This window comes from Phyllostomus hastatus, unplaced genomic scaffold (assembly GCF_019186645.2).
Source record: "Phyllostomus hastatus isolate PE091 unplaced genomic scaffold, TTU_PhHast_1.1 phas_scaffold_78, whole genome shotgun sequence".
Classification (NCBI taxonomy): Eukaryota; Metazoa; Chordata; class Mammalia; order Chiroptera; family Phyllostomidae; genus Phyllostomus; species Phyllostomus hastatus.
Window position 1 is genome coordinate 115,187,327 of NW_025334041.1, and position 13,345 is coordinate 115,200,671.

Consider the following 13,345-nt stretch of genomic DNA (forward strand, 5'->3'; position numbering starts at 1 on the left):
AGGAAAACAGAGCCTTTTGGAAATGTCTAAAATTATCTGGTCTACCAAAATACCACCAACATTATACTATCCTCTGCCTTACCAATTCTTTCTAATCCTGCCCATCACCAAAGGTGGATTGTAATATTTAAATTTAGCTCTGACTGGTGTGGCTCAGTGGGCTGGGCTTCGTCCTACAGACAGAAAGGTCACCGGTTCAATTCCCAGTCAGGGTACATGCCTGGGTTATGGTCCAGGTCCCCGACTGAGCGTGTGCAAGAGGCAACCAATCAATGTTTCTCTTGCATGTTAATGTTTCTCTCTCTATCTCTCTCCCTCCCATCACCTCTCTCCAAAAATAAATATATAAAATCTTTAAAAAATAAATTTCTATTTAAACACTGTCTGCTACAGTGTAAGTAAGTTAGAGTTTAAGATTTCAATGACCCTGTGAGAGATGACCCACTTTCTGAGATGGGAAGCATCCTCTTAAATAAGCAACTCAATAAACTTTTTATGCCCATACCACACCAGCGGAATTGAGGCCACTGCTTCTTTGATAATATTACGGTGCCCAGTATTTGCAGGCCATGTTTCTTTCCTTCCATTTAATGCCACTTGGCCCTGCATGGAAAGTTGATGACTCCTTGGTAAAATTAAGGCACTTATATAAATTTACTCCTTCAGGGCATTAGGCAATTGGGTACCAAATTAAAGGATAAAGATTAATCAACTTCTTAATATTCAGCTCCCACCAGGAAGTTCATAGGGGCTTTGGCAGAGTCTGCCTTTGAGCTCCTAAAACGCCCCCCATTTCCAACGCTCACAGCAGAACCTGACAAGCACAGGATCCGTACATGAGAGAATGAGGCAACCTGCGCGGGGTCTAGCTACTCTGCAAGTGGTACGCGGCCAACCATTAGGAAACCACATGGCCTAGCAGGGCCTTTGATCTCGCCACACTTTTAAACAGCAGCCTGCGAGTCCTAGAAATGAGGATATATTATAACGGCCTTTGTTAGCATTCAAAAGGAAGCTGCATGTTACATAGAAATGGGAAAATCTCTTTGCATGTAATTTTTTTCTGATTTTTTCCACTGATTCACCATTCTATGTTCATGGACACTTTCTACAGAAGTGACAAAAACACATTGTATTATTAAAAACTAAATTCAGAGTCAGAAACAAAAAATAACTCTGGCTGCCCAGGTTGTCCTGTGCACTGGTGTGGCCGGGCATGAACGTGCGCGTGCAGCCGGGCATGCCTTACCTGTGCCTGGCAGGGGACATTTCTCACAGTGTGGGCCCCAGGCCTTGCCCACACTACAACAGCAGAGCTGCTTGGTGAGGTGCACGGACAGGGGGTGCATGCACTGCCTTCCGGGGCTGACCAGACGGTAACAGGGCCCCTTCTCTTCCGAGATCACAGGGGTGTCCGCTGAAGCAGAGAGACAAGGCCTGACGTCACCCAGGAAACAACAAAAACCAGATCGACTTTTCACGGAATAGTAAAAATATCCCTAAAGTCTGGCTTTGAGACTGTACTTCATAATACATCTGTCCACATTTAGGATAAGACCTTTCTTCACTTAGAGGCAGTTTACCAAGTAAGTTAGGGCACCAAGTGGACGCTGTCTAATCCCGTTTTCTATGTTAGAAAAAGCATTAAATCAGGCAGGTGGACATAAGTGGAAAAAAGAATTTCACCCGACATCTACCTTCTCAAATAAACCTCGTCCCCTATTAGTGACATCACTACACCTCATTTGTTTCCCTGTAATTAGCCATAATAGAGGTAGTTGTTGGGAAGGATTTGGCGAGCAGCCAGGCACTATGGGAAATCACAAACTGAATACAGTTGATGCTGCAAGCCAGCTGTTGATGCTTTTTTTGCTTTGAGGACAGTGAGAACTGGCAGGCCCCCGTGAGGTTTCACCCTAGGCCAGTGAGCAGTGAGTGGGAGGCAGCAAACACAATGCTACATGTGGCCCCGGGTGCAGCCAGACAGCACATCAGCGGAGGAACGGGCGAAGTGCTCAATCCTGCAGACAACACTGTGAAAGCACACCCGCTGACATTCATCCAGTATCTAACCCCTAATCCTGATGACTCTTCCACTCTATGTTTAGTAGCTAAGACTTCATCAGTCTAACAGCTAAACACTCTACTGGACAGAAAGGGCACCTGTGAGGAGAAGCAGTCTCCAGCCCTGCCTTCCAGTTCACCTTCTAAGGTAAATGTGGAGGAAGTACATTCTGCAGAGCCAGCTCCAGGCCATGTCAAAACTGCTGCATACACCAAGCTTGCATCCTGTCCCTCTTTCCTGCTCAGATCTAAACTTTCATTCCTCCAGAAGGACTGACATCTTGGCTAGATGCTACGACAAATGACCCACTGAAACTGAGCGGCTACAAAGCACAGTGAAAAGATCAAGGGTTTCAGAGCCAGACACAGCTGAGTTCACATGACAGGGCTGCCACCTGACAGCAGCATAACCTCGGGGAAGTCGCTACGACTGATTATGATGGTTATTTTACATTCTTTGTAATCTGGCTAGGTAATGGTACCCAAGTATTTGGTCAAAGACAGGTCTAAATGCTGCTATAAAAGTTTGTTTTGGGGTTTTTTTTTCCACATGAGTTTAACATTTAAAACCAGCATACTTTGAGTAAAAAACTCTCCAAAATGTGGATGGGCCTCATCCAAACACTTGAAGGCTTTAAGAAGAAAAGCTTTTCTTTTGCCAGCAGGCAGCTCTCAGACTCAAGCCACGACATCAGCTCTTCCCTGGGTGTCCAGCCTGCCAGCTCACCCTGCAGATATTTGACCTGACAGCTTCCATAATCATGTGAGCCAATTCCTTAAAATCTACACACACACACACACACACACACACACACACACCTGTTGGTTCTGCTTTTCTAGAGAAAACCCTGACCAGTACACTGGCTGAACTTCATCAAGTAACTTCCTCACTTATAAATGAAAGGCTCAATGTACAGATGAGGAGACATGTCATAAGCTAAACCGGTGACACAGAGGAGACACCAAATATGTGTCAGCCACTCTTCACTTTTACTGATAATAAAAGCAGCTATTTCCACACTCCCAAGGGCATCTGTATCCAGCCTGATCACTGCTTAGCAGAATTTCGGTGGAGCAGAGGCAGTCAAAATAGCTGAGACTAGTAACCTGGGGAGTGAGGGCAGGGGACGGAGGGGAGCAGAGGACGCTTCCAGGAGGCTTCAAAACTTGCAAAGCCTGACAAGGCCCACCTTTCCTATTGATAAAGGCTAGGAGGGAGAAGTCTGAGTCTGTCCTTTACCTTCTCCTACCCTCTCCTTCTCACTTTCTGGAGTCTGTGCAACTAAAGTCATGAAAAATCAAAGATCACAGAGCATAAGTTAAAAAAAAAATTAGGAGTATGGTTATTATCCCCAAAAGAAAAGTCTGGAATAGCATGTATATTTGTAGGACTCTGTGTGTGTCTGCAGGTTGTACCTGTATAATATTTTAGTATTCAGTATTATTTTGTATTAATTTCAGGTGTACAGCATAGTGGTTAGACCATCATAGAGTTCACCTGTATAATCTTAAAAACATATTATACATAGTTCTAGTGTAATCAGCTCACAAATGATTTTGCTCCAAAATTTTGTCTTCAAAGTGTTTGGAACTCACAACACCTACTTCTAAGAAACAATCTCAGGTCAACTCACAAGAGTCTATTTCACACGTGGCAGGGCTTACTTATAATACTAATCACATCACTCTTCCTTCTAGGTCCCAGGAACAAGGGCCATTCAGAGCCGAACAAAGCAGAGTGTCCTCAGATCCTCGGCACTGGCAAACGGTGACATCAGACCCTTCCACTTCCTTTCCCACTCTCACTTCCTTGTGTCCACCCCTCTCGCATATCCAGGGCTGTGATTCTATCTAGGCACCATCCCTGTGTTCTTAACGCTGGCTGCCTCCCTATCCAAAGATGCTACTTTGAAGTAGCCTACCATGCTTGTCTCCAAAATTAAACCAAAACACCAAATCAGCAATTTAGTGTTTTAAGCAATTAATATATGTGTGTGCATGCATGTGTTATAAGAGATTGCTTGTTAATTAAAGCGAGTTTCTGGATGTTGATATCGCATGCATTATACACACACACCATACAACTTTGGGCATTTTATCATCAAAGAATAAAGGTAGAAGTCTAGCAAGTCAATTCTGCCTAAACATCTTATGCTAAAACAGCTATCTTATAGACCTTTGTGTTCTCATCATTTCCTAACCCAAGTGTTCTCTGTAAACGCTGGGGTGATTTTTTCCATGACAGCTTCCAAAGCACTTCAAGTGGGCATCTTTAGGGGAATAAGAGAATCACTGGTTTATAGAGTTATCAACAAGTCAATTTTGGGGAAGAGTCTGGGAGTGTCAGACCATGTTCTAAAAATATGGCCTCATTTCAAGTGCACATATGAATAAGCAAATAACTAATGAAAAATCTGCTCCTTCAAAGATGGAAGAAAACCAAGAAGGAGGCCATTGAAAAGGTCTAGCTTACATACCTAAATCTTACTGGTGCTTTTATTCAAACTTTCTTTGTTTTACATGTGAACCAAAACGTGTTGATTTATGCCTCTGATTCCTAACAGAGTGCACTTTTTTAAAAACTGCCCCTACTTTAATGGGTAACCTAAAATTACCCATTATTCTTTTATGATTTCAAGTGACTTGCTTGGCAATTCCACTTACTTCATTAAACACCTGCAGTGTTTTCATATCTTGTCAACATGGGATAATATGCTACCCAGGATTATACAAGAGTGGTGTTTCTGTTGTTGAATATCTTTAGCCATAGAGGGAAGGCTAGTTGTAAAGGTAGGTCATTAATAAAGTAACAAATGTATTAATCATACATTCTACTGAGTCATAAGTTCTTGTGTTATACTTAAAAACAATCAGTATTATCAAAAGATCTCTACAGAATAGCTGGAAATGGGTATAGACAGAGCACGAAGGAGCAATAATGAAGGGCCTTATAGCCACATGTAAGTAGGTACACAGGAGTTTGCAGGGTGTGTTGTTAGTAGGGTAAAGATTAGGGTAAAAGATTCGGGGACTCTTTATAGAGGGAAAAACATTTTAGAGGTGTAAAACCTACTGGAAATGTCAGGAAAACAAGTCTTTTGCTCTTGACTACAGACATGAGGGAAATCTTCAAAAGTAATAAACCTATAGCTCTGTATCCAGGTAAAGTCTTAAATCTTCACTATATATCTAATGCTGATGGTGTTTCAATTACAAAATACAGTAAGAAGGTAAGATGCTATGGTTCTCTTATTTGAGTTCCCCAGTGGTGTATTAAACATTTACACCTAATTATAGGGCTGTACAATAAATTCTGACCTTACTTTCAAAGACTCTAATCAATTCAAACTCGAATGATAGGCATCATTAACTAGATCTAGTACCTTGAATTTGGAGGCACAAAACCCAGCTTTAAATCTCAAATGTTAGTTACTAGCTATGTGATCTTGAGAAGTTACTTAAATTCTCTTAGCTTCAGTTTCCTAACGTGTAAAATAAGAACAATACATATCCCATAAAGATGCTAGGGAAGTTAAGTTAAAATGATGTACATAACCATGACCGGCTTTTAGAAGGGATCTGCCCTGCATCTCATGACTTCCAGGGTTACCGCAGAAGGTCCTGGGCACATCTTCTCCCCAACCCTTTATTTCCATCAATTAGCACCAAGTCCATGGCTCAAGAATACTACTAAGAAAGAGCAAACTTACAGGCTTATAATTCTTTGATCTGGGCTCCTTTTTACTAAACCTACAGATGCCCCCTCTGCAGCACTCATCCTGAAGCTCTTGAATTCCAGAAGAAAATTAGTTGCCACTGAGAAAATCAGGAGCTTTTCCTACTCCAGTTACAAAAGGTTATTATATTGGGTTGGCCAAAAAGTTCATTTAGTTTCTTCCCGTACTATGGCTCTAGTAGTGCTCAGTTGTCTTGAACTTCATTCGAAACAATTTTGTTAGATTATATTGTGAAAGTTGTCACATAAACATGCATTTAAAAAAACTTAACAAAATTGGTGAATTTTTGTTCAGCCATTTTATTATTGAAGATGGAAGAAGATATCAACATTTTCAGCATATTATGCCTTATTATTTCAAGAAAGGTAAAAGCTCAACTGAAATGTAAAAAAAGATTTGTGCAGTGTATGGAGAAGGTGCTGTGACTGATCAAACATGTAAAAAGTGGTTTGAGAGGTTTCTTGGTACTATTGACATTCTGGCCAAATAATTCTTTGCTGTGGGGCTGTCTTATGTCTTGGAAGATGTTTAGCAGCACCCTTGGCCTCTACCCACTAGAAGCCAATAGCAGGAGATAGCCGACATATTCAAAATATCCAAATCAATAAAGTTATTGATGAAAATGAAAAATGTGTCTTTTATTTTATGGGAAAAAAACATAACAGACTTTTTGGCCAACCCAATGCTTTCCTTGGATTTGCTCTGATGTGTCCTAAAATTCCACCTTCCCCCATAAGTGGGTAGGGGCAGGTCTGGAGAATGCTGCTGCAGCATCCTGAGCCACAGACAGAGAGGTGAGAGGCAGCAAATGCCAGAACCCTCCCACTTCCCTTCTTTTAGCTTGGCTAAGTCAAGGACAGAGAGCAGGCAAGGAGAGAAAGAGAAATGACTGCAACCTTTGGCTGAAGTCAAGGAATTCTGAGGGTGTTCACCTTAGCGCATTCAAGAACAGGGAGAGTTTCTTACTGCTCCTCGGCCATTGCCAAGTGCATCGCTTTGAGTTCAGAGAGTCAGCCACACCTTCTATTGCCTGGATAGCATGCTGTCTGAACAACTGGGGTCAATTTCCCTCAATCTGCCTGCATGCTGTACCCACAGCTGTCTTTATATCCCTCGAGAACATATAGGTCAACCGTCAACGCAACAGCAACTTTGCTCGGTGCCTCTGTGTGTGTGTGCATGTCTGTGTGGGGCTCCATTCTCTTCCTGCTACTTCCCACGACCGCTGAGAATGCGGCCATCTCGCCAACATTTTATTTCCCTTACTCTGGAAACATCACCTTCTTTCTTGATTCTTCTCAGCTGTCTTTGGACTTCCCTACTGATTTCTTCGAAGCATAGTTCACCAGTGACTGGATTGAACCAAGTCACAAATCCTGAAGGAACTTTACATATCTCTGCAATGCTACATGTGGCAAATTCAGAGGAAAGAAAAATAAATTTGCCCACTCAGTACTGGTACAGGGCCCAGGTTTCAACTTCAAACTCTAAACTGGAACATTTAACTAGCAACAAACATCTCCCAATACTTATCATTTCAGCTGTTGTAGCTGAACCAGAAAATTGAATTATTTATTTTTCAAATAAGAATGCACGGTGGTTTGATAAGTTCAGTATTATTTGGGCAATGACAGGGAAAATAAATGCTAAGGAAATGTGTGTTTCAAAAATCTCATTGGCAAATTTCAACAATCTTATTAAAACCTGGATGTCTGCCCTTAGCACTAGACACCTGATCTAGTCAAAGTTTAATAAAACACTCTGGGACCAATTCTCCATCTTTACTAATCTGCAGCCTTCAATGTAGTAATTTTAACCAGACAAGTTAAATAATTTAAGGGGAAACAAACATTCATAACAAAATTTTATATCCAAACTCTGCCGAATCCTTTCTACTTAAATTATAAAACTATTTAAAATATTTACACATGTAATTCTGATCAACCAGAAATTATCTCCAAACTTTCTGGACATTGTCAACAATGTGATTTTTGGCTGGACATTTCCAAATTCTTGCACCAGTTTTAAAACGCACCTCATATGCAAACATAATTTTAGAGTCTAATTTTCACCACCCGCCAAATTGTCTATGTGCTTCGTGACCAGAACTATCTGCAAAAGAACATGGAAAAAGAACTTACGTGCAAAATTTCCTAATCTGCATTTGATAGTTTTTAAAGGAAAATAGTAGTGATTAGTAACAATGTTCCAAAAGACTCAACCAACCCATCTAAACATAATGAATGAGACTGTCGTTTCTATTTCACTGCACTTGTTTTTACTTCATCAAGGCCATGTTCTCACCCTAGGGTGCAGAGTTAGAGACACGCACAGCTAAAAACAAACAATGGTATTTTCACAAATAACACGTCTCGTCCAAATGGCAAGTTTAAAACTGGGGACCAGGAGGATGCAGCTTAACATATACCAAAGCCTTGCAGGACAGAAATTAATACAGAATTGTTCTTAGTTGTATACAGCTTTGAAAAATCTGCAGTGCTTACCTATTTGGTAATAACGGGCACAAGTACCTTTTAAAAAAAAAGGTACCTTTAAAAATCTGCATTTGAGTCCTGGCTGGTATGGCTCAGTGGATTGAGTACCAGCCTGCAAACCAAAGGGTCACTGGTTTGATGCCCAGTCAGGGCACATTCCTGGGTTGCGAGCCAGGTCCCCAGTAGGGGGGCACATGAGAGGCAACCACACACTGATGTTTCTTTCCCTCTCTTTCTCCCTCCTTTCCTCTCTCTCAAAAAATAAAAATGAGTAAAATCTTTTTTAAAAATCTGCATTTGCAAATTTTATACCTAAAATGCATCCATCTTTAATCATCAGGTGATCTATAGTGATTATACTGGATTAGATTTTACAGGGACAGGGGCTCTTTAGAGAAACTGTATCTTCTGTCCAATATTAGAATACGTGGTTTGATAGAGGATTTTTACCCATACCAGATGAAGAGAAAATCTTAGAGGCAACATTTATAAGGCACAACAGTATAATTTCAGGGACACATTTTGGTGGTTTTTGAGGACAACAGAACAGGATGCTTGAAATTAGAACTGAATAGAAAATCCAAAACTATTTCCCAGACTCTCCACCTAAGAAAGTACAGTGAAACCTCATTAAATCAGACACTAGTGACTCAGAATTTGGACTAATTAAAAACAGAAGCTGGGACAAAGTTTAACTCAGCCTAAATAACCCTCAAAATACTGAAGAAGGAAAAAACTTTTCATCTCTCAGGTATGCGCACTTTCACTGACTCTTTTCTTTTCATCTAAGTATTTCCTCAGTGTGTTTATTCTCTACCTTGACTATTAGCTATTGTATTTTTCTGAGTGCAATAAAAATGCATTTTGGTTCCCTAACATAGGTTTATTTTAATATATCAGGCCTGCTTCCCCCCTCTTGTCATTTTAATGAGGTTTCCCTGCATATGTGCAATACTCAGTTGACCAGATGAGTATTCACCTCATTTTGGATAACCTCCCACCCCCAACCCCTCAGATCCAAAATCGGAATAGAAAGTGATCATTACTTACGAACACAACTTGTAAAGGTAGGATCCGGCCCAAATCCCATTTTGCAGGTACATCTATAGCTGCCCATGGTATTCAAACACTCACCATTGGGGCACACGCCCTGCAGCTGGCATTCGTTAATATCTGCAGGAAAACACAATTCCTTTAGAAGGAGCCCTCAAGCCCTGCTGGACAGATCTGGCTGTAAACTTTCTTTTTCATCATGATCTCTTGGTTACGGTAAATAAGAAATGCGAGCAAGTTTTAATGCAGCAGTTGTGAAGGAACCACAATGAAATCACACATTATTGAACATCTACAGTTTATAAGACAAATATTTATTATGCACCTGCTCCGTACACAGTTCTGTTCTAGATACTAGGCATTTACCGGTGCTCACAACCAATGAAAGGTTCCAGCCTTCACAGAGCTTACGGTTGAGTGTTAGCACACAGTAGGTATCCTAGAGCCCATGGGGAAGGCAGACAGCCTCACCCTGGAGACACTGACAGCCTAGTTATACCTACGACTATGGAAAAAATTAAACTGATAAGAAGTTCAAGTTACCACAATTAGAAGAAAGGCCATAAACTTGAAGTTAAACTATGACATTGCCTATATAGACAGGAAGAGCTGCCAGAGGAAGCTGGAGGTAGAGGAGACTGCAGCACTGACGTGGAGGTGAGACGTCAGGTGTTGAAGTTGGGGGAAGGTGGGATGGAGGGGGAGGGAGAGGTGAGCGATCTGTGTGGGTGGACATTGGAGCACAAACAGATCCTGGAGAAGGGAAGAGGGACCAGGAAGTCGTGTGTCAAACCACTGGCTAGAAAACAAGTTTCAGGAAGGCATATATCTGGAAAAAGAGCTGGTTAAAGCCAGGCTAGGTTACGATTCAATTTTACTGAGAACAGGGAGCTACACTAAAGGTTGCTATGCAGGAGGGAAGACAGAATCAGAGGCAGGCTCTGGGAAATCCATCTGGCCAGCACATGGCTTGGTGAGAAAAGAGTAAAAGTTCGACCACGGAAGAAGTAATGCAAGTATGAGACGGGTGACAAGCCAGGTTGGTGACAGTGAGAATTATCAGGAAGAGGAGGAATAAAGGATTTTTTTTTAAGAATAACTGACAGTGCATGGCGTTTGATGGGCCAAATACAACACGAGAAAGAAAAAGGAGTCGAAGGTGCCCAGGAGGCTTCTAATCCGAAAAAAGAGGAAAAGACATGGTTGGTTTTGGGGAAAGTACTGAGGAGGAAAGAGGCAGATGAAGAGATTAGTTTTATAGTGAAGGTCACACTGGGATATTCAAGTATAAATATCCAGCAGGAGGGGAAGGTTCAAGAAGTGAGTGAAAGGAAACCACAGCTGGAAATAGAGACTTAAGGTCATCTGCATAGGCTGACTGCTAGGACCTGAATGTCTGAAATTCATTCAGACCTAAGTGTCTACCTTGAAATCCTAACCCCAAGAGGAGATACTATTAGTAGGCAGGGCCTTTGGGAGGTGCTTACGTCTTCATGGTGGAACACTCACAAATGGGATTAGTGCCTTGTAAAACAGGCTCCCAGAAATCCCTAGTCCCTCCCTCCACCTAGGACACAAGGGAGGAGTCTGCAACTGGCCAAGGACCCTCAGCAGAGGGAGATCCTGCTGGTGCCTGGATCTTGAACTTCCCAGGCCTCCAGAGCTGTGAGTGGTAAACACCGGTGGTTGATAGGCTACCCACTTGCTGGTGCTTTGTCAGAGTAGCCAGAAGGGACTCAGGCAGCGATCCAAAGGGAAATCAAAATTATTTCAAACAGGAGTGATAAAAATGTGCTGATTTTAAAAAGAAAGACCATAGAGTCATTTGCAAAGCCAATCAATTAAAAGGCAAAAACAGAAGGCAGCAATTTAAAAATAAATAATTAGTAGTCACTTGTATTTTGGGTTATATAGCTTAAGGTTAACAAACTTGGTTATTAGTATTTCCTGTTCAAATAACATTCGTTTCCTTCTATCATTAATTCTAATCAAACTTTCATTAAGGATCCCAAAATATTAATTTTCTCAATAAAAACTGAACACATGGGTAGCAAAACATTACCAGGAGAACTGTTACATAAAAGGCAAATCGAGCCCTCAATAAACAATTATTTGCTTACATTGCATACTCTAAGTAGCCAGAGGTATCAACTCTATATGGCCATAGTTTATCTAACGCATGCAGTTTTTAATTTAATTTTAGTGGTAAGATTAATTCTCAATGACGCTCAAATGACAAACTGACACATTTGCCGTATGACTTCCACAGCATTCCAACCTGGACCCAGCTAGATTCCACCCGGCATAGCACACGGTCCTGCTCCCGACCCTCATATCCGTTATCACGGTGTACTGTGCTGTAATACACATGTATGCACAGCGTGTAGTTGAAAATATTCCCCCAGGACTCACTGGCCTTAAGGAACCCACCATACGGGACTAGGAGGAGTACCAAGTCCAGGTGGGGTTTACATGGTACTAGGGGTGTCCAGCCCATGGCCCGCAGGCCGCGTGCAGCACAGGATGGCTCTGAGTGCGGCCCAACACAAAATCGTAAATTTACTTAAAACCTTTTTTTTTTTTTTGCTCATCAGTTTTGGTTAGTGTTTGTGCATTTAATATGTGGCCCAAGAGAACTCTTCTTCTTCCAGTGTGGCCCAGAGATGCCAGAAGGCTGGACACAAGCCCCGTAATAAGCCCCTATCGTACATCCCAAATTAAACCTCAAGTTCAGGTAATGAGCCAGTTGTAGTCAAGAAAGCAGGACAAAACCTCCACTCCCCCATTTATGCTCACGTTCCCACTAAGTTGTGATTGTTGGCCTTCCTCTTTCTGGGGGGCCTCCACTCCTGTTCACTGGTTGCACACACTCCAGGCTCACCGCTCGGGACCCAGGACTTCCCCTTGCCTCTTTCTCAGTAGCATCCCGGCCTCACCACTGGCTGCCAGGCGAAGGCGAAGGGTTTGCGCCCCACATATAAACACCTGGTGCACAACCACTGAGGGTGCCCTCTGTCAGTGTCCCCTCCTTGACTCTCCTCGACATGGCCTGCTGCCTTGACCCTGATGCCATCCATGGGGATGGAGGACAGGGATGAAGACACAAAAAAAAAAAAAAGAAAAAAGAAAGAAAGCACAACTACAGCTCTAGAGAGGAAGGAGTGGAAAAATCCTTGAGGAAGGGCAACTGTGTAAAGCTCTCCATCTTCTTGCTCTCTCTCTTTTAAGCAGCTTGCACCACCGGCACTGGCAACGCCAACTCCCCTAATTTCGGCCTCCGGAACCCCAAAGCCTGACCCTTTCTTCCCGACACGCTCTCACAGCTTCCAGACAAACTCGCATCTCCCTCAACTGCCTCAATTTATTTTTATCATATTCTCTAAAATACCATAAATTAGAAATTAAGTTGCCAAGTTTTTAAGAACTTATGTACAGAAAAGAATATCCATCTTTAGTATATAGCTAGATAAATTTTACATACACATATTGTGAGTGCCCATGTACACGCCTGTGTGTGCATGTACTATGCAACCACCACCCAGAAGGTGTTTTTGAACACACTTATTGCCTGAGAAGGCTCCTTCATGCCCCTTCCCAGTCTACATCTCTGCCCACATAGGTCGCTGCTGTTCTGCCTGCTGTCATCATTGATTAGATGTGTTCGTGAATTTCACATACAAGGCATCACGTTGTGTATGTTCCTTTGTCTGACATGGTCCTTCGTTATGACACCTGTGAGATTCACCGACTTGGCTGCATGTAGCAGTTCATTCTTTTACTGCTGTGGGACATTTCAGTGTGTGCGGAGATCGAGATTTGTTCACACGTGCCAGTGTGGGGCTGTCACGACCCATGCTTCTGGGAGCACTCCCACATGTCTTTGGAAGGCCAGGTACTCATCACACTTGGGTCTACCTCTAGAAGCAGGACGTCCGTAGCCCAAGAGAAGGCCCTGAATGTTGTCACCTAGTGGCCCTGAGAGCCTATGCCAAATTT

General features: G+C 42.3%; 1 protein-coding gene across 13 annotated transcripts in view; it reads right to left on the reverse strand.

Moving 5' to 3' along the window:
- LTBP1 (latent transforming growth factor beta binding protein 1) overlaps positions 1 to 13,345 on the reverse strand; it is a 362,585-nt gene that overhangs the window by 121,606 nt on the left and 227,634 nt on the right. For all 13 annotated transcript variants that reach the window (XM_045827131.1, XM_045827129.1, XM_045827127.1 and 10 more), the window contains 2 exons: positions 9,347 to 9,469; positions 1,250 to 1,417 (listed from right to left, as the gene is read on the reverse strand). In XM_045827131.1, coding sequence (XP_045683087.1) covers positions 1,250 to 1,417; positions 9,347 to 9,469 — 291 coding nt within the window. The remainder of the gene's footprint in view (positions 1 to 1,249; positions 1,418 to 9,346; positions 9,470 to 13,345) is intronic.